The sequence below is a fragment of the Rhinolophus sinicus genome, chromosome 10, assembly GCF_057876585.1.
Source record: "Rhinolophus sinicus isolate RSI-liver-muscle chromosome 10, RSI-T2T, whole genome shotgun sequence".
NCBI lineage: Eukaryota > Metazoa > Chordata > Mammalia > Chiroptera > Rhinolophidae > Rhinolophus > Rhinolophus sinicus.
Genome location: NC_142510.1, coordinates 15,186,338 through 15,206,956, shown reverse-complemented (window position 1 = coordinate 15,206,956; position 20,619 = coordinate 15,186,338). Strand labels below are relative to the sequence as shown.

Below are 20,619 nucleotides of genomic sequence, written 5' to 3'. Positions count from 1 at the left end.
TGATTCCTACCTTAGAGTCACAAGGCCAGCCTCCTGTGCTTGTTGTTCACTGGGTTGATGATTGCCGAAAGCCTCACCTAAGTGTAGAGCACCGTGGTCGTGCTAGAAATGCATGGAAGACCCCCTTAAGGGGCTAACAGTCTAATTCAGTAAATGTCACAGGTGCGTAAAAGCTGGACGATCAGAGAGCAAACGCTAACAGATGTCACAAGAATTCAGAAGGCGGCATAGTTTCATCACACAGGATCAGGAGTCGCAAAACCAGATTGTAGTCCCCACTTGGTGAATCAGTTCACCTCCTTGGGTTTCGGCCTCTGGCTGCAAAATGAAGTCCTGAGATTGGGGGGCTGTCTACATTGTTTCCGTCATGACTCTCTCTGATCAGGAGCTGAGGGACATTTTACGGGGGAGACAGCACCTGAGCTGGACCCCGCTTCACATGCAGCTTGGCCTTTTTACGTTTTGCCTGCCATTGCGTTTCTGGTTTTTTCTGTGTGGTTTTTTTTTTTTTTTTTTAAGAACAAGCTTTAATTATTTTCAGTTTATTTTCTAACTTTTTATTTTGAAACCATTTCAGATTTAGCAAAAGTTGCAAAAAGAGCACAAAAATTGCACATGCCTTTCACCCTGCTTCCCTGGCATTCACACGCTTGCAGGGTGACCTGAGGCTGAGGAGATTCGGCGTGGACACCACGCCTTCCCGACCTGCAGGCCTCACTGAGGTTGAGCCGCTGTTCCCACGGGTGTCCTTTCTGGATCAGGCTCCCACGTTGCATTTGGCCGTCAGGACTCCTAAGTCCTCCCACCTGGGGCACGTCCTCCCTCCCGTTTTTCTTTTTCTCTCATGACTCTGACACTTTCAAAGACTCCTGGGCTGTTTGTGCAGCACCTCTTGGTTTGGGCTGACTGACGGAGGCTTCCTTTGTGGTACAGTTTGCATTTTGCATTTTTGTCAAGCGCACCGCCCGAGCGCTGTGCTGTCCAGAGCATGGGGTGCGATCTGCCTCCAGCCTGGGGGTGTGAATGTGATCACTGCGTTCCCGGGGCACCTCCCAGGGTCTCTCCCCCCAAGCCATGTCTTTACTTTGAGACTACGTGAACACCCCGTTTCTCATTCTTTTTCCCACTGATTTTAGCCCCCCTGGAACAACTTACTGTGATGTTTGCCCAGTAATGATCTTCTGACTCCATCATTTCTACATTTATTATTTGCAAACCCAGTGCATGGAAGAGCGCTCCCTTCTCCCCCATTTATGTTATTTATTCACTTATTTATTTTTATCTGTATGGACTCAGGGATATTTAGACTATTCTGACGTCATAATCCATTCTTATCGTTGATTTCGTTGCCCAGATTGTTCTAGATTTGGCCACCAGTAGCCTCTCTGTGTTGCCTTCTGTGTCCTTTTAACACTTTCCTGTTGTGCTTCGAGCACTTCCTCACTTTCAGCCACCACCAGATACTCCAGACTCCCCTGGTGCTTTCCTTGCCCCAGACCTGGCATCATCCATTTCTCCAAGGAGTCCTGGTTCTTTTGGAATGTGGGATTTAGAAGCTAAGAGTGCTTGTTGATGCCGGGGTGCCATTACCTCTAGGCCCTTCCCAGTACTTTGTTTATTCCCCCACAGTGTTTTCTTTAATTATTATTTTTTATTGGGGAACAGTGTGTTTCTCCAGGGCCCATCAGCCCCAAGTCATTGTCCTTCACTCTAATTGTGGAGGGCGCAGCTCAGCCCCAAGTCCAGTTGCCATTTTCAATCTTTAGTTGCAGGGGGCACAGCCCACCGCCCCGTGTGGGAATTGAACCGGCAACCTTGTTGAGAGCTCGCGCTCTAACCAACTGAGCCATCCGTCCGCCTCTCCGGCAGCTCAGCGGCAGCTGGTTGTCTTCAGTTTAGTTGTGGAGAGCGCAGCTCACAGGCCCATGTGGGAATCGAACCGGCAGCCTTGTTGTTCAGAGCTCACGCTCTAACCAGCTGAGCCATCTGGCCGCCCCCCAGTCCTTCTTACTAGCTTGGTTCTGACGACAGTATCAACAGGAGGTTCTCATGGCAGTTCCTGCAACAGCAAAGATGGATACTGTGTTCTCTGGAACACAAATTCTGTTCTAAAAGGACGGCCCACAGATGTGTTTTCATATTCTGTGTGATTCTCTTACTAAATGTTCAAATTTGCTATCCCTGTTCGAATATAGAGTACATTTTGCATGATGGAAGTAATGAGGGTGTTTCTGAATAGTCGCTGTGTCCTTGTATTTTAAGATGCCAGGTACACAACCCCCTGACCTCCTTTGTTGTCACATTGCGTCTTCTTATGATTGTCTTTACGGAGCTGTCGCATTTCAGGGTCCCTAAAGAACTCGAGAGGAAGCCGTTTACGTGCTACGCTTTGCGTTTATCCTGCTCCAGGGTCCTTGCCGCTGATACCCACATGCGGTGACAGTTCTCTGCCTCAGTTCCCATCGCTGCTTTATCCGTTACTCTGATTAAACCCTGAGGTTCTAGGGAAGCGAGGCTGAAATTGATGCGCACATAAGAGCCCTGAAGGACACGTGCTTTACCCAGCAGTCCCCTTTCTGTGGAGGCGTCCACGTCGTACGGAAGGCGGCTGAGTTTTAAACTCTGTGCTTTTACCGTGGCCTTGTCTTTCAGCATGGGAAGGACTTTGAAGCGATCCAGAACAACATAGCCCTCAAGTACAAGAAGAAAGGCAAGCCGGCCAGCATGGTGAAGAACAAGGAGCAGGTGCGTCACTTCTACTACCGCACGTGGCACAAGATCACCAAGTACATCGACTTTGACAACGGTGAGCACGGAGGCTGCGTCTTTGGGGGGCTGGGAGGCGGGGCGGGGCTCTGGTCAGGGGCGGGGCTGGGAGGCGGGGCGGGGCTCTGGTCAGGGGCGGGGTTCTCGCAAACCCACCGCACAAGTTCTCTGGCATGTTCTCTGGCGTTGTTCTTGCCCAGCCACGCGGCCTGGGCTGGTGGGACGCACGGCTGGTAACCATTGGTCAGGCGGAATTATGAGGAAGCTGTGTGTGTGTTTCTGATGGCTCTGAGTGCCTGGGGCGTCTGGGTTGCCAGCTTACTGCAGGTCTGTGTCCCCCATTGGGAGGAAGGGAACCACAGTCGAGGAGAGGCCAGAATGGGACCCCTTCAGCCTTCTTTCCCACGTGGGGGCTGGTTGGGGTTAGGGGTGGCAGGGCCTATTGCACGTTGCCCCGGGACAGAGACCCAGCTTTCCCAAGGCTCTTGTTGTCGGTATTTGTATCCAGAATTGCGTCGTCTTATCTTTAATTCCCTTGTCTAGCTTATCACCAGGTGTGATTCTGACTTCCGGCTCAGCACCCTTTCTGATTCGGAGGCATTACCCCCTCCTGTCTCCATGTGTCAGGAAACTTGCGTCCCTGTGTCATTCCTCCCTCTCAGTCTTCAGTTCCGCCTCCTGTCATCTTACTCTTCGTTTCTGCAGCTTCGGTCATAGTTCAGTCATTCCAGACATTTGCTTCTACTGACTTCACCTATTTCTGATGCTTCTCTTCAAAGAATATCACTTCTGATCTAGAATAACTGTGAGAGCTGCTGTGACGTCACTTGCCCTTGGAACCTGTGCTGTGAGCCCTCCATAGCAGCCCTTGACCCCTCTGTGTTTCTCTCTTCGTCCCGCCCTCGGGTGTTCATCGTCCTGGCTGGTTCGTGACCTTTCTGGGCCGACCTGCGACCCATCAGGACACCAGGACCAGGCTTCCTTCTCCAGCCTTAGAAAGACCCAGAGAGCTTGAATCCAGCTGTCACTTTCTGCAAAGGGTCAGATGGTAAATAGTTTGGGCATTGGGGGTTACAGTCTTTATCAAAACGACTTCACTCTGCTGTCTTAGCTCATTGTAGACACAGTGGGAACAGATGCATGTTACTCTGTTCCGGCAAAACTTTATTTGCAGAAAGAGGCTCTGGGCAGGATTTGGCCAAGGAGCCATCGTTTGCTGACCCCACCCTGGAGAAAGCCTTTCTCGCTGCCCCTGGCCAGCAAGGAGCTCTTGGGGACCAGGGGCCCACGCTCCAGGCTGTCCCAGTTGTTAGCTGACAGTGCCCCTGAATATGTTCCCTTTGATTCTTCATGGACACTCCCCGGCCAGTCAGCGTCAGGCTGGATCTGCCTCCAAGGATCAGACCTGTCCTCACCACCAGGTCCCCCTTGGTCCTGTTTTAGATCATTGCTTTTCTCCTGTGCTCTGGTCCTGCCCTTCCTAACCCGCCCTCCGCATGGCTCATCCACACAAGACCTGCGTCTGCTGACTGCTCCCTGCCTGACTCCGCCCCCTGTACCACCTGACACCCTCATCCTGACTTGCTGCTGCTCCCCCCCGCCGCATGGGGTTGCCGTGCTCCTGCTTCCCGGCACTTCCCTTTCCTCCTTGCCTCGGCCACCCTCACCCTGTTCAGCTCTCAAGACTGAGCTCCCGTGTCAGTGCTCCCAGAAATCCTTCCCAGAATCCTCTTCTGCTCCCACTGCCACCTGACTGTGTGGGCCTGCTCTGTGCCTGTCATGGGGCATGTGACATGCTTGTCCCTGGAGATGCTGTCACTCACTGCAGACAAGAAAACCCGGGCTCAGTGACAGGGGCCCTGGCCCAAGCCACCTGGACGATACACGGAGGTGCCGAACTCCAAGTCGGGACCTGCGTCTCCTCACCTTTCTCTTCTGTAAATGTGGCCTTTTCAGACCGCCTCTTCATGTGACTGTAGAATTTCCCTGTGTGTTTTTCATTGAATGTTAATTCTTTGAGTTGACATCTGTAAATGACTAAATTCTGCCTTTCCTTTTGGACTTGCAAGCCACTTCTAGGGTTACTAAATAATGCAGGTGTGGACATCTTGATTCATACAGCACTTTTCTTCTGGAGAAATACTTTCGTCAGCTGACTTCACACGGCTGAGCTAGCTAAGTCTGTGTAAATGGGTGTTTTATGTCTCGGGTGAGAGTCTTGTCAGGAGTCTGGTTGTCCTCGGGGAGGGTGAATGTCCAGCCCCCTGGCCTGGGGGACTGGCTTGTCTGCTGTTTGCTGTCTCCCCATCTGCTTTTGTCCTTGACAGAGGCAGGAAGGAGCACATGGTGGTCGAGTGCGTGCCACTCAGAGCAAGTGCCAGCTTCACGGCAAGACCCCACGTGTCATGCCTTCTTTCTGCCAATTATGTGGTCCCACTGAGGTTCTCTCTGGCCAGTAAAATGCTCTTGTTTCTCTCAAGTCTTTTTAAGGTAACTTTCCTGCTTCAGAGCCTTCCAGCGGGCACTCGACGGGGTGTCCTTCTTCCAGTCCTCTGTTGACCACACCTGACCAGGGGACCGCCTTGGAGGAGGCCTCGCTATCCCAACTGTAGGCCCTCTAGCTGGAGAAAATACAACACAAACAACATTGTACTGAAGACCTTTTAACAGCGTATCTATTGATGGGCGATCGCCCCTGTTGCTAGAGATCCACAGAAATGGGCTGTCAGCACCCACGTGTTGGGGACAGTGCCTAGATCTGATTCGGCAGGTCTTTGACTGATACGTTTTGTTTGCTTTCAGCGTCCACATGACCATTAAAGTAAGATGGTCCTCTGGCGTTGGTGTCTTACGGCAAGTCCGCTACATTTTGTTCTTCCTCCTGCGTGTGTCAGCACAGCGTCTGTGTGTGTGCTGCTGTGCTCGGCCATAGATGCGGCTGTTTTCCAGGTCACTAGGTTATCCAAGGCTCTTGTTAATATCTGTCGTCCTCACAGACACCCTCCGTACCTTCCAAGGTGGCATGCAGGAGGGAGTTTTAGCTGTTCGGCTCTTTCTGTGTTGTCTTACATTTTATTGTCACATACTATAATCTTAAGTGACTTTCTGAAAGTCAGTCCGTGAGAGTGGTCCTTCATCCCCTTTGGCTGGTCAGGAAAAGCTCTCTTCCAATGAGAAGGGGGTCACCGATGTGTGAAAGGATTGGGAAGCCGTTGGTGAGCGTGTGGAGGGAGGGATCAGACGGTTCTAGGAGCCACGATCCAGCCTGTTCCATGCTGCGGGCAGAGTGAGCAGTGCTGTGGGGGCTCCTTGGGTTCCCCGTGTAGACGGGGTCTCCTCTGCTCTGAGTCGGGGACGTCCCAGGGCCTGCCACACCCAGGCTTTTTTCCTGTGTAGGTTTCAGAAGGGACTTAAAGGAATGTTTCTTTTCTAAGTATTTGTCACCTCTCCCTGCTGGGCAACCTCCTCAGCTCCTCCCCTGAGCCCTGGAACTTTCGTTTCTCTTGGGCCCTGTAACCAACTTGTGGATGAAGGCTGAGCGAGTTGGATACCGCCGTCAGGTTCCGCCCCCACACCATGCCTCGTCCATGGCAAGCTCTGGCATCAGTGCAGCACGAGTCCTTTCTCCCTGCTCCGTAGTGTGGCCTGTGTTTCCCTCTCCCTCCCCTCCATCTCCTACCTTCTTGGCGTCTCATAAATTGTGCAACTTTTTCCTGGTGGTGTCTTGTTCTGAACCCCCTGAGAAGTGCCTTCTGTCTGTTGTTGAGCTGACGGCTCCACCAAGGTTCTCGAGCTGGTCCTGATAATGTCTCCAGGCTGGTGGCAGCCAGTTGACCCCTCTGAGTGCTTCACTGGCAGTTGCCTCAGGGCTGGGCTCAGTCTAGCCATTTCATAGCCCCTCCCCCAGCCCCTGGCAACCACAGTCTGCTTTCTGTCTCTGTGAATTTGTGCTGGACATTACATATAAAAGGCATCCTATAATACGGGACGTTTTGCGTCTGGCTTCTCTCGCTTAGCATGATGTTTTCCAGGTTCCTCCAGGTTGTAGCCTTTGTCAGAACTTCGTTTCTTTTTATGACTGAGTACTATTCCGTTGTCTGGATAGACCACATCTGTTCATTCATTGGATAGTGGATCTTAAAGTGGCCTGAGTGGTGGGCCCCTGTGAGAGTCGATGAGATCTGCGGTCTTTCTTTCAGGAGAACCTTCAGGAGCGGTTGGTGAGTGATGCTGGCAGCCTGTCCAAGTTCTCATTCCTTGTTTTAGATCACTTACTTAAAACATTCTCCATTTGCTAATATAGATCATTTTTTCATTTCTTGTTGTTATAATCACACACAGCTGAATAGGAGGACTTTGAAGGGTCTCTGAGGACAGACAGTTGTGAGGGTGAGGGACAAATGACATTGGTCGGTGCTTTGTGAGATGATCTGAAAGGTGCCCAGGTGGTGCTGTAGCCGACCTTCCTCAGGATTAGGTTTGGCTCCACAGAATACAAAAACCATTCAAAATAGCAATGGCTTAAGCGTATAAGAATGTATTCTCCCATGTCAGAGACGCCTGCAGTAAATGGTCCAGGATGGGCACCAGGTTCTTCCGTCTTTCTGCTTTGCTATCCTTAGCGCCTCGCTGTGACCAAGACAGCAGCTCTGAAGGAAAAAGGGGTAGGCGAGCAAAATGGGGCCCATTTCTGCTTAAATCAGTCTTCTAAGGAGTTTCCCACAACACTGCTCACTCGAAGGCCAGGACTTAGTGGTGTGGCCACGCCTCGCTGCGGGGTGGGCTGGGACATGTGCTGCCTTACTCGTACGTGTTGCTTCCCAGATATAACCCAGGCCTCTTACTAGGGAATGAGGGAGAGCGGGTATCGCCAGTCTCGAGCTTTCGAGCCATGGTTCCTCTCTGGTCTGGCCCCAGGCCCGGGGCGTGTACATTGCTGGTCAGAGGAGGTGCGACAGGTCAGCTTTCCTGGTTCCAGGGCTGCCCACCTCACATGGGACTCAGGCAGATTCTGCGGTGCAGAGAGAGGTGGATGACAGATTCAGTGACGGTCGCTTCCCACCTCTTCTGCCTCCATGGGAGCCAGCTGTGCTAGAGGTCCCGTTTTCTCCTCCCAGGGGATGTTGATCTGCCTGTTAGGATGCATTTTCTAACCCACCCCCTTTTTTCTCGTTTAACTTTTTATTTTGAAAATTGTAAAAACAGCGCCATCTTCCTGTATACTCTTCCCACCTCTTCCCTGATGTTAATATCTGGAACCGAGGCACGGTGATCAGGGCCGAGAACTCAGCAGCACTAAATGTTCTGCCAGTGCCGTGCTCGTGCGCACGAGCTGGCTCGTGCATCTTCCCTCCTAAAGCCTGTCATTTCTTGTCTTTCAGTGTTCTCGCGTGGGCTGAAGAAGTCCTCCCAGGAGCTGTACGGTCTTATATGCTACGGCGAGCTGCGTAAGAAGATCGGGGGCTGTGAGTACAAGCCGCTGATGCTGCCCTGGCCCCACCGCTGGCTTCAAAGTGACGCGGCTTTCCACGCGCGCTTGGGGTTCCTTCTGGCAGGGCCTGCCGTCCTGGCTCTGTGGGGTCTTTGGTCCCAGGGGCATTTGTTTTTCCTCCAACTTCCGTCTGGAAAACCTTTTCATGTACAGGAAAACTGAAGGAGAATGTAATGACCCCCCCATACCTGCACGTAGGTTTCCCGGTCGGTGACGTCGGCCGTGTTTCTGTGTGTACCCTCCCCCTCCCTCGCCGCGGCCACACACTTACTTTTTTCCTGCTCGGCCGTTTGTAAATTGCAGACATCCTAGCACACCCCGACATCCCTCAGCGTCTGTCACCTGAGAACAAGGACATTTTCCTGCATACCCACGATCCTGTTGTCACACCCAGCACACTTCACGTTTATGAGGCAGGGATGTCAGGCTTCCCGAATATCCTGCCCATATTCAGATGTCCCAGCACATCCCAGCACGTCTGTCGGGCGCCTTGTTGAGGACATACCCTGCTCGTAGCTGTGCTGTCCCTTGAGTCTGTTGACCTAGAATAGCCTCCACTTTTTGGGTGTTCATGACACTGGTACTCTGAAGGGTCCAGGTCTGTCCCTTTGCCTTGTTCTGACCATGTTGTTGTGACTAGATCCCCTTTAGATGTAGAAGGCACTCTGGCCTTCCCAGGGCCCCCGTGCCCAGGGCCTCGCATCCCTAGCTTGCCTCCCCGTGTGACCACAGACATGTGGGAACACTTTTGCCTCTGCAGGTGTCGCTTGTCTGCCATCACATGGGTTAGAAGAGCACACACCCACAGGGCGACTCTAAAGGTTAAAGGAAATCATATGCGATGACCATAAGCCATCATCTTGCGAGTCACTTATATGTCACAGTTGAATGGGCAGCTGGCTGGGGGTGTGGAAAAAGCAGAAGGCGGGGAGGATGGACACACTGATGGCTTGCCTGGCCTGTGTGACCTCCCCTCTCCTGAAACAGGCAAGAAAGCCTACGGGGCTCCGAATAGGAAGGCGTCTTACTTCCCTGCCCTCCCCGCCCCATCCTCCCAGAGTCTGAGGACTTTTTGTAAGTCCCCTCAGCTCCCGCTTTAAATGATCTGTTGTGGGGGCCTCTTGGGCCCCACCTCCCTCTGATCTCTGCTTCTTCCTCTCTCTTCCTCTCTGTCCTCGCTCTAAAATGCTTCTGGTCACGGCAGCGTGTTGGGCACCGCCTCCTTTATGATGCTGCTGTGGCCCCTTCTCCGTCCCTGCCACATCTGAGCTGCTCAGCCGGAGCCTGCCAGCCCGTCTCTGGCTCCACGGGAGTCTTTGGCCTCATCCTCCGGTGGGATCCATGACCTTGGATGGACGGCTTCCTTCTGCCCCCAGGGTATCTATCACCTGGCCCCTGACCCAAGGGGCCTCTGCACTTGGGCTTCAGTGCACCTTCCTACCAGGAAGCTCGCTGCCTCCATCCTGCCGCCGGTGCCTGGTTGTCCCTCTCGGCCTAGCTGCGTGTCACACTCACACACATTCACATGCGCAGACACACACACAGCCCGGTGGGGCTTCCCCCACTGAGCCCCTGCTCTGATCCATGTGCTGGGATACTGTTGTGTCGTTTCGTGAATATTTTCAGAGGACGTGCTTTAACGTGTGGCCTCTGCACAATGCCCCGCACACGGTAGCCTCTCATGTCTGCTCACTGATAGCCCTTTCCAGGCTGTTCAGAAAATGTGTCAGCGTTCAGGAGGTCAGAGCTTGCTTTCCTTTACCACCTTTTTCTAACTGAGGCCTTCAGACATATGCACATCCTAACAGTAGACTTTGAGTCTCTGTTGTTAATCCAGGGACTTGGACACACACATTACCTTGTGTCAAGCATCATAGCAGCTACGTGAGCTGGCATTGTCCCCGTTTGAAAAAGGGACGACAACACTCCATTTGGATGAAAAACAAATGACTTCAGGCCTCCTCGGCTATTACGTGACAAGATTCCACGCTCCCCAGGCCTGATTCTTATACCCCATGCTTACTCTGTCGGCCATCGCACCGGTGTGGGGTCGGGGTGAAGGGGAACACTCAGCTCCCTGCAGGTCTCACCACTTTGTTCCGACAGCTCTTCTTCAAAGGTGGTTCCTTAGACAGTGCCCCATGTGGTGGTATCTCCAACCCCAAAGTTGTGGTGGTCCCATAGACCCTTCCCTTCCCTTGCCTGTGAACTCCTGCTTTCCCTTGAATCTCAGCTCGAACACCCACAAACCTCCATGGAGGCTGGGCCTCTGTGTCACACACTCCAGCACTGCAGACCTTCCCTTCCTGCAGCCTCACAGCTGCTGCTGGCACTCATGTGTGCTCATCTGACTGCCTGCCTGTCTGAGGGCCGGGCTGCACGTAAACTTGATTCATGAGCAAGTCTGTTCACTCGCCCTCTCCGGGGCTATGTCTTCTTTCCTAAAGATCTGCTTCTATCTGGAACCGTTTCCCTTCAGCCTGTAGAACTGTCTTTCTTGTCATACAGTTGTGGTGGCCATGAATTCTTGTAGTTAGTATTTATCTGAAACGTCTTTCTTTACTTTTCATTCTTATTTTTGCTGCGTGTAGGAGTGTGATCTGATGGTTTTCTCCTTTTATCACTTTAAAGAGTTTCACTGGATCTGGCCTGCACTGTTTCTGGGCACAGTTCACCGGCCAGCTGTGTCCTTGTTCCTCGACAGGGGATGCATTGTTTGTCTCTGGCTGTTTTTAAGGTTTTGTCCTTGTCTTTGGTTTTCGGTCTGGCTATGTGTTTGTGGTTTATTGCGGGTTTTTTCCCCACCAAAATACATAGAAGTGGTCAAAGAATTTTACCCAAGCACCCACCACCTAGATTGCCCCATTCCCTGGTTACTCTTCTTGTTTTCTCACACTTCTCGAAGACAGCACTCAGAAGCGGACTAAGGCAGGCCGGCAGGTAGCACAAGAGCCCATCGGAAGTGTGCACAGGACAGTGGTCACCCTGGGGAAGGCGCCTCTGAACTAGGCGGTCGGGGACGCGTTGGGGAGGTTCCGCGGAGCCAGGGGCCTGGGAAGGAGTTGGGAGGCAGCAGTGGTCCCTCTGAGAAAGTCTGCATGGGTGCAGAGCATGTGCAGTGGGGACTGCGCCCTCAGTACGGTGGCACCTTGTTTTGACTTTGGGGAAGGGGCTGCAGCTAACGTAGGGGTTTTATTCCGGGAGAATTGAGCTATTCTGTAAAGCGTTTTGACTCTCCATTGAAGGTGACTCTATGGGAATCTACCAGTTTTGCTCCTAAGTGCTTCAAGGTCACGTCTGTTTCTTTTTCCGTTGACAGGTATGGATGAGAAGAACGCCACGAAGTTGAATGAGCTCATTCAGGTCGGGTAAGTGGGAGCTGTGCTGTGAGACGCCATCTGCGCCTGTCGGGCATTTGCACTGTTCTCTGAGGTACAGACCTGGAAAGACCGACCTGTCCCTGCCCTCACCCCACCAGAGCTTCTGTGCTCTCGCCCACACCTCTCCACTCCGTGTCTCAGATGGACCCCCCACCACCACCCAAGACCCCTGCTGGTCCCGGTCCAGCTGTCCCGTAGGTCGAGCTGTCGCCTAGAACAGTCTTCACTGGCCTCTGCGGCATCCCCGGGACATTGCCTTCCTGGCACCCCTGCTTGTGTCCCTCAGCCTGGGGTGGGACAGCCTACGAGCCGCCGCTCAGGTGTGAGCTCCTGCAAGGTGGGGCTGGCTGTGCGCGCTTCTGCCCTGGCTCCAGCCCAGCGCCTGCTCCTACAGGTGCCGGTGTCGGATTCTTGAGGTTTTAGATCTGTGAGCTGCCACCTGCTTGGACCCAGGCCTGGTAGTGACTAAACTGTCAGAGCTGTGCGAGAAAACAGCGATTGCACCCCAAGTGCCCAGGCATGCAGGTGGCCTTCAAATTAAAAACTGGTATTATTGAGCAAAGGGGTCCTCCCGGAGGGGTGTGGGGTATGGTCCAAGGCAAGTAGGAAGCGACTTGGCCATGGCCGTTTGTCACCCCCACACCCCGCTCGCCTGCTGCAGCTTCAGTGTCCCGTCTTCCTTCTCCACCCGCACACCTGCCCTGCGCTTGTCAGGTGGAAGCTGTGTTTGCTCCGGGATCTGGGCGACTCAGGCAGTGTTGGCACATCTCAGGAACCCCTGTGCTGCGGTTTTGGAGGCAAATCTCACCCCGCCTTTTATTTCAGTTGCCCTGGATTTGTTGGGTGAGCGGGTGTCCCTGGCTTTCTGCTTGGTGCTCAAGGGCGTTTGCGGGTTGGTTTGATGGAAAAGCAGTGAGTTTGCTTGGCTTTGTCGTAATTTTTTTTTTTTTTTGCAAGAGCACAAAGGGGAGGGTGTGTGGGAGTCTCCCCTTTATGTCTAGAGGGACCTCCAGGCCTGACGCCTCCTGCCTGATCGGAGAGGTGGGAAGGCTTGTTGTGCTAAGTCTGAAAATGGCTAGAGGGACAGTTTGAGGGGCTGCTGGAGACTGGGGAGCCCCAAGGCTCTGAGGTGAAAGTCTGAAGGTACCGATAAACCCAGGAGCAGAGCTGAGACTGCTCAGTCTCTGCAAGGAGCCACCTCAGTGAAGCTGAGCTGAGGTGCTGCAGGGATTCAGGAGGAGCGTCTGCAGCACGTATGTGCTTTGAATCCTTACTTGGTAAAATACTAAAACAAATTTCCCTCAGTCCATACTGATAAAATCAATGATTGAGTAAAAAAATAAATGAGGGACAAGATACAAATCTCCCATGCAGAATTCCACATAATGTATGCAGATACTCCGCCCTAGGGAAGGTCACGTAGCTTCCCTCCCTGAAGTGTGCTGTGCTCCTGTGACTTAAAACCATTTAGGAGCGGGGAGGAGCATAGAGTGGAGATACCTGACAGACACGACCTCAGCCTCAGCCAGATCCAGGTCGATGCCAATGGTGATAAGCCAGATGGATGGCATGGACGTACGTGGCACCGTAAAGATGTCTGCTCCCCTTCAATTAATTGACAGACATGTGCCGTTGCAATCAACATCACAGTGCAGTTTCTTTGAGCATTAAAATGTAACAAACGTGCAGGAAAACTCGTAGACCCTCAGTGCACAGCTCCAGGAGTTGTCTCAAAGAGGTGCCACCCAGATCAGGAACCAGAACACATGTTACACCCCCGTCCTTCACAGAAGCCTCCCTTGCGCCACCCACTGCTTTGGGCTTAGAGTAAGAAGAAAGGCAAATTGAAAGAGTATCACGTTTCACGCCTGGATGGAGAGGTCTCAGCATCGTAGCTGGTTGTGTTTGCAAACAGCAGGAACAGACTGAGGTTGTAAGTCAACGCACCCATAAGTGTGCGCCCCCGCTGGCCCGGCAGTCCCACTTCCGGGAAATAATTAGATCAGGGCGAGCCGTTGGTGTGAGGCTGCCCATGACAGCAGTGCCTGCCCTCGCAACGGGGTCGCCAGGTGACGATCCGGCTCTGGGCAGAAGGTCCCATTCTCGTTTCCAGAATCAAGGCCGAGCAGCTGCTTGTGTGGCCACGTGGCCTCTGGGGCATCTAGATTCATAACCCCCACCTCATACCAGGGTTCTCTTGGGGTGATGGGTACACAGGCGGGCCACTTTGTGCTCCATACGTATTTTTTTTTATTTGAATAATTAACAGGAATATACTTTTATTTGATCAGAGGAGAGAAATTCCCTATTGGGGAAAGAGTTCTTTTTATTAGTTTGAAACTGCCGTGGCCAAGTTTTCTCTGTGGGGATATATTTATAAAAATGCATTTACCTGTATTTCTGGCAACAAAAATATCCCACATGTGCCTTTTAGGCCTTGGTTGGGTCGTGTCGTGAGTGGACGCTGTTGCTGTGTGGTGGCAAAACCCTCTGAGAGCCTTTGGAGGGTTGTGGGGTGAGGGGGGTCAGTCCCTCAGGGTGGCCCGGAGACCACAGGGGTCAGGGCCAGCAGGAGCTGCTGCGGCAGAGCCCAGAGAGGCCTGGGCTCCAGGAGTGTCCAGCAGAGGGCCCGTCACCCTCTGCTTCTCTCCTGCCCCTTCTTCCATGCCCTGTGACAGTGTCCGACGTGGGGGCGCAGGAGTGCTACTGAGTGACATGGCTTTCCTTCCGACTGCGGCCCCTCCCTAGGTGACAAGGTCCTGCTCAGCCCTTGGCTGTGAGCTCCGACACCCCCCACCCCGACCCCCCCTGACACAGCAAAATCTGGATGTCACGTGCCCTTCGTGTGTGACTCAGCACCGCGCTCCCCCTGCTGCCACGGGTGTTTGCCTGGCAGGCTCTTCACCAGGCTGTACCTCTGTACGCGTCTGTCCCTAATCCCCAGCCTGGTGTGTCGGGCCAGGCCCTGCACTTTGCTCAGTCCGAGTCCCAGGAACCCTCTGGCAGAGAAGCACATTGATGCCAGGTGCCACCAGCTCCTTCCTCCGCTGTGACAGAAGAGTGTCATTCCAAACCCTTCTGCATCTAAGAGGCAATATGGCCGCTTTTTTAATCTTTCAGAAAATGTTATGAAAAAGTTCCAACATCAGTGAAGTTGCTAGGATAGCACAGTGGCCACCTGCACACCCTTCGTCTGCATGTCCCAGTAGAAGTGAAGAAAATGAGACGCTCTTTTTGCGTAGAGGCCAGTTTCAAGGTAGCTCACATGGCCCTCGTGCAGTGCATAGTGGGAAAGAAAAACAGAGAGGTGGTGAAGGAAGCAGAAGCCGCTCAGGCAGTGCCCACGGGGCGTTTGCTCCTGTCAACAAGGATTTCAGCCAATGGGTCACCACAGCGCCGCCCTGGATGGACGTGCAGTGAGCCAGCTGTGAGGAACCCCGTCACAGGCGCCTTAAGCTCTGAGGGTCCTGACCTGCTCACCCGGCTGCTCTGGGCCTGGGTGCCATAGCTGGTACTTTGTTGTCTCTCAGGTGCTGAGACACCCAAGAAAAGGTTTGAAACAGCATGAGGTTCCGTGCCAGCTCATTGAAAAGATTTCTGTCTGTAGCCATAGAGAGGTCTGAAAGCCTGCTGCGTGGCATGTTCATTCATAAGTTCTAGAAGGATCTGAGTGCCCATGTGTGCCAGAGCCAGGGCAGGGCAGCTAACGATGTTCATAGAACAGAGATCATTTGTGTGTGTGTGTGACACGTGCATAATAACCTATGATGAATAATCATGAAACTGCCAGGATGCAGGAAGCCTACACATCGAATGCCCAGGGAAGGCCTTTTGGAGGTGATGGCGTTTAGGATCAGGTCTTAAAGGTGAACTGGGTGGCACAGAGGGGCAGTGGGGGCCCAGGCCAAAGGAATGGAAGGTGCAAGGTGAGAAAGGAGCCACGGGACTGAGGTGGCTGGAGAGTGGGTGGGGGTGGGGCGAGGAGTGGAGCCAGGAGAGTCGGGCCAGACCCCTCTGCAGGAAGTGTGGGGATCTGAGGAGCTTGGCAGTCCTGGGGCAGCAGGAGAGCCCCTTGTTTTGGGTGAAAGTTCCGTGTGGGGCAAGGGAGGGTGTACAGCATCCATTTTTTAATTTCTAATAATTTATATACTCTTGTGTTTTGCTTATAGTTCCATAATTTTTTTAAAAACAAACTTGATTTTTGAGAGCCATTCTAGGTTTACAGGAAAACTGAGACGTGAGTACAGAGGTTTCCCATGTACCCCCTTCGTCTGCACACATTCTTCTCATTACGAGCATCCTGTATTCAATGGTACATCCTGTTAGAATTGGTGAACGGTATCGATGCATTATTAGTAACTAAAGTCCATGGTTTAATTAGGGTCCACTCTTGGAGTTGTACATTCCATGTGTTTTGACAAATGCACAGTGTCCTGTATCCACCGTTATAGGATCTGAAGGGTACCATGTTTCCCTGAAAATAAGACCTCACATGAAAATAAACCCTACCATGATTTTTCAGGATGACATCCCCTGAAACATAAGCCCTAATGCATCTTTTGGAGCAAAAGTTAATATAAGACCCGGTCTTATTTTTAGGGAAACACGGTAGTTTCACTGCCCTAGAAATCCCATGTTCCTGATTTATCCTTCTCCCTAAGGCCTGGCAACCTCTGATCTGTAGTGTCTCCATAGTTGCCTATTCCAGAGGTCATGGAGTTGGAATCATACAGCAGGTAGCCTTTTTAGAGCAGCTTCTTTCACTTACAGTTGTGAGTTTTTACAAATGCATGGAGTTGTGTACCACCACGACCAAGGTACAGCTCAGATCCGTCACCCCCAGCTTCCCTCGTGTGTCCCCACTGGGGTCATCCCCTGCCCCCCGGGGCCCCAGCAACCACTGAGCTGCTCTCTGTCCCTTAGTTCTGCCTTTCCCAGAATGTTATGTGAACAGGATGATACCCGTGTGGTTTTCTAAGGCCGGCATCTCCCACTCTGCAGTCTACACTCGCAGATCCATCCACGTGGCTGCGTGGGTCCGTTCAGGCCTTTTCCTGTGGAGTAAGGTCCCCCGTGTAGCTCTTCCGTGGTCTGTTACCATCCGCCAGAGAGGGACAAGGGCTGTTAAAGAGAGTCACCTCCTGCACATACCTCCAAGGTAGGAGATAGTGCCTAACTATAAGGAACTGCCAAACTGCTTTCCAGGGAGAGCTCCAGTCACTCCCCACACTCGGTGTTACCAAGTGGTTTGTTCTTTTGAACCATCCTAGTGGGTGTGAGGCGATATCTCGTAGTGGTTTGGGTTTGCATTTCCCTGATGGCTAATGATGTTAAGCACCTTTGTGCTTATTTACCATTTATATATTGTCTCTGGTGGGGTGGCTGTTCAAATCTGGTGCCCGTTTTCTTATTTTTGAGTTTAGAGAGTTCTTTATATATTCTAGACACAAGTCTCGTGTCACATAGGTGATTTGCAAATATTTCTCCCAGTCTGGGACTTGTCATGCTCTTTACGGTGCAGAAGTGTTTAGCTTTGATGAAGTCCAATTTGGCATCTTTTTCTTTTATGTTTTCTGCTTTTAGTGCTGTATCTAAAAACCCTTTGCCTAATCCAAGGTCACCAAGATATTCTCCTGTTTCCTTCTAAACGTTTTATGGCTTGACGTTGAAATCCATCATCTATTTGGGATTAATTATTATATGTGATGTGAAGTTCATACCGAGGTGTTTTTTTTTTTGGCCCACGGGGGTACAGTTGTTTTAGCCTCACCTGCTGAAAGGACCATCCTTCCTCTATCAGCAGCTTTTGCATCTAAGGTCAACTGACTGTACTGTGTAGTTTTATTTCCGGACTTTCAATTCTCTCCCACTGATTAATGGGTCCATTCTTTCACCAACAGGCATTAGTGTTTAAGAACAAAGCAAAAAGCCTGTAAAGGTGAAACAGAGATGGGGGGAAATAAGTACGGTGCCTTGATTTAAGACCAAAAAGCATTGGTATTTAACCAACTTCCTGTCCACGCTTCTCGTGTAGACCTTCAATGAACTGTGAATCTCCTTTTGTTATAAAATTGTAGAATGAGATAAAGGACTAAATGAATTGCGAAAAGCTCTAAAATTAAATCTTATTACATTGGTCACAGCCCAGCAGCATTATTATCAGATGTATCAAATAACTGCAGAAAAGAAAATAAATCTCTCAGGAAAGCCAGGCCTCCATACACATACAGGGATTGCTCTGTTGCCTGTTTTATCAAAGTGACACTCAGTGCAGGGGTTCAGATAGAACCCTCTGTGTTACATTCCATCAGAGATCAAGCTGTGATTCTTCTGCAGATAGTGCTCTTAAACCCCTATGCCTGAGGAAGCCCTGGCCTGTCAGTCTCGCTGGTGTGGGCTTTCGGACCCTGACCTGAGACCAAGGCCAGGCCTGAGAGGCCTTCTCCCTTGAGCCAGACTTTCTTTACCTGTGCAGACTCCAGCTTCGGGCTGCTCCTAGCACTTCCATTTGAGAGAAAAGTGAAGGGATTGTGATCTCAGAATGCTTATCTAGCCGTAAAAAGGGGACTGCTCAATTTTACTTCAAAAAGAAAAAAAAGGAAGTCACAAAATAGCAGTTTAACGGAAAATGTGATTATGACAAACACAAGTGCCACATGACACAGCTCCACCTGCTCTTTACGTCTCGCCTGCTGCTGTTTTGTTTTGTTTGGGGCAGATGCAGCAAAAAATGTTGATGGGCAGAAAAGTGCACTTGTCCCCGGAGCCCTTTTTGGAGCAGGTTCTTTAAGAATCCACTCGGTACTTAATTACTGCTCTTTCCACACGCTCCTCCCAGCTCCCTCCCCTTCAGCTCTGCTCAAGCGTCATTTACTGTCACACCTCCATAGTTGCAGCCTGAATGTCCCTTGGGTTCAGGTGGCTAAGACAAGCGTTTGGTCTCAGTGGAGCGTGGTGCTTGTTCATGCAGACTTACCCTCTCTGAATTGTCAAAAGGCGGGGGGAGCTGGCTTCTTGGGGTCTTCCTGGAATCACGGTTGGGAATTGGTCAATTGAAAAGTTAGTTAAAGCACAGAGTCATAAACACAATATACAGGGACCTTGGACCTTTCACAAAACATAAACCTACGTTTGTTCACCAACCCCAGGGTGGCTGGCCAAGGCCTATTCTTTGACGGGGGCCGATCCTCAGAGTTCTGGGTGGTTTTTATCTCAGACACACTAGCCAAGACGCGTTGTTTACAATTTCCCGTTTTCAAGTGGAACGAGCCTTGGGACTGCAGACTGTTTCTAGGTCCCCCTTAGGCTTTAATAGTTATCTTCCCCACACTTAAATTGACTGCCATTTTTTAAAACAACCTACCTTTATTATTTCCAAAGCAACCCAAGTATGTTTTTCAGAAGGACCTATTTTTGTGGCTTTTGTACTCGTTTGTAGTATTTCTTTAATTCTAACGTTACATAAATTACTGCCACAGCAGTGTTCAGACAGAGTGTCACCAGACTCGGGGCAGGCCCTGCTGACTCTGGGCCTGCCTGCAGGTCATTTGGGGGAGCACAGCGCATGATGCCCCATGCCTGCTGGCTGCATGCTCCAGGTCCCCAGGCCTCCATGGTGGGGATTATAGAGGGACCAGGGGACGTCACTAACGTGGAGATGCCGTCGCCTAGAGCTAGATTGAAAGGTCATTTACAGACGGGTTGAGACCTGCTCTCACGAAACCCCAAGGAGGACGAGAGAAGGGCGTGTCATCTGACATCGGCTCCATTGTCATGGGCTTTCCATGGGATGGGGACAGCAGCTCGTGCCACACCAGTCACTAGGCAGGTGGGCAGGGCAGGGCACGTTTCCTGTAAGTGGCAGGTGTCCCCTTTGCAGTGTGAGGTGTGGTCGGGAAAGGAGTGGGGCGTCCAGAGTCATGGGCTGAGCAGGCGCTCCGGAGACCAGGGTGGGCGTCCGGCCAGGGCCCTCGCCTGCTCTGAGCTCTGTGTGTATTGGACACGCTGGCCCTTCCACACTGCACTGGGTGGGGAGTGACTGTTCAGTTAGAGACCTCAGCACTTCTTTCAAACTTTTCCCAGGGCCACCACAGTACGTTACAAAGGGAGAAACCTGCGGATCAAAGCACCCATGTGCCGAGCCCTGAAGAAGCTCTGTGACCCAGACGGTATGTGGCAGGTGGGCTGCGATGGGGTCGGGAGGCGTTCTGTTCTCCATGCATCGATGGACAGGTCCAGCTAGAAATGTCTGCCTTAGTGGCTCTGCGTCTGGGCCTGCCTAATCCCATGGGCGGTGTCTGGGTCCAGAGCTCCTGGTCACTGCACTGTGTCCACTCAGTCAAGGTCAGCTCAGGACCCACAGCAGCATTCAGACGAAGCGGCAGCCGTGTCTAGAGCTGCCTGGTCGTGGCTCTGGCCCTGTGGGTGCCGGTGCTCCTCTCGGCACAGGTCCTCACAGGCTTCTCCGCCAGCCCTGCTTTCCCTCCCGGGCCCTTAGCCCACAGCTCCTTCCTCATTGAGTTGTCCGGCCGAATGCTTTGCCTTCTGCATGACGGTCTCTGCCAGGCTCTCACGGCCCCTTCCTGTCACAGGCGTGAGTGATGAAGAGGACCAGAAGCCAGTGCGCCTGCCCCTGAGAGTCCCCGTGGAGCTGCAGCCGCGGAACAATCACGCCTGGGCTCGCGTGCAGAGCCTTGCCCAGAACCCCAGGCTCAGGTAACTGCCGTGGGCATTTGTGGGGGAGCCAGCTGTGAGGGTTGGGGCCAGAGGGCGGTGTTCAGGTCCTCTCGAGGGCCCCTAGATGAGAAGATTTCACCCAGTGCTGTAAAATTACGTGGGGGCAGGGTGTGGGGGTGGTGCACCATCGTTGGGGCCCTCAGATTTTGGGGGCCTGGAGGCACCGAGCTGCACACACACCTGGCATGGGTCTCAGGTCGAGAGCGGGATGTAGAAGGACGTCATGGCTGGCAGGTTGATGCTGCA

The 20,619-nt window shown here is 52.2% G+C and overlaps 1 protein-coding gene across 5 annotated transcripts in view; it reads left to right on the top strand.

Moving 5' to 3' along the window:
- Window positions 1-20,619, top strand: part of CRAMP1 (cramped chromatin regulator 1) — a 59,316-nt gene that overhangs the window by 16,666 nt on the left and 22,031 nt on the right. For all 5 annotated transcript variants that reach the window (XM_019713172.3, XM_088801354.1, XM_088801355.1 and 2 more), the window contains exons 4-8: window positions 2,653-2,806; window positions 8,148-8,231; window positions 11,577-11,625; window positions 19,720-19,805; window positions 20,229-20,352. In XM_019713172.3, the coding sequence (XP_019568731.3) occupies window positions 2,653-2,806; window positions 8,148-8,231; window positions 11,577-11,625; window positions 19,720-19,805; window positions 20,229-20,352 (497 nt within the window). The remainder of the gene's footprint in view (window positions 1-2,652; window positions 2,807-8,147; window positions 8,232-11,576; window positions 11,626-19,719; window positions 19,806-20,228; window positions 20,353-20,619) is intronic.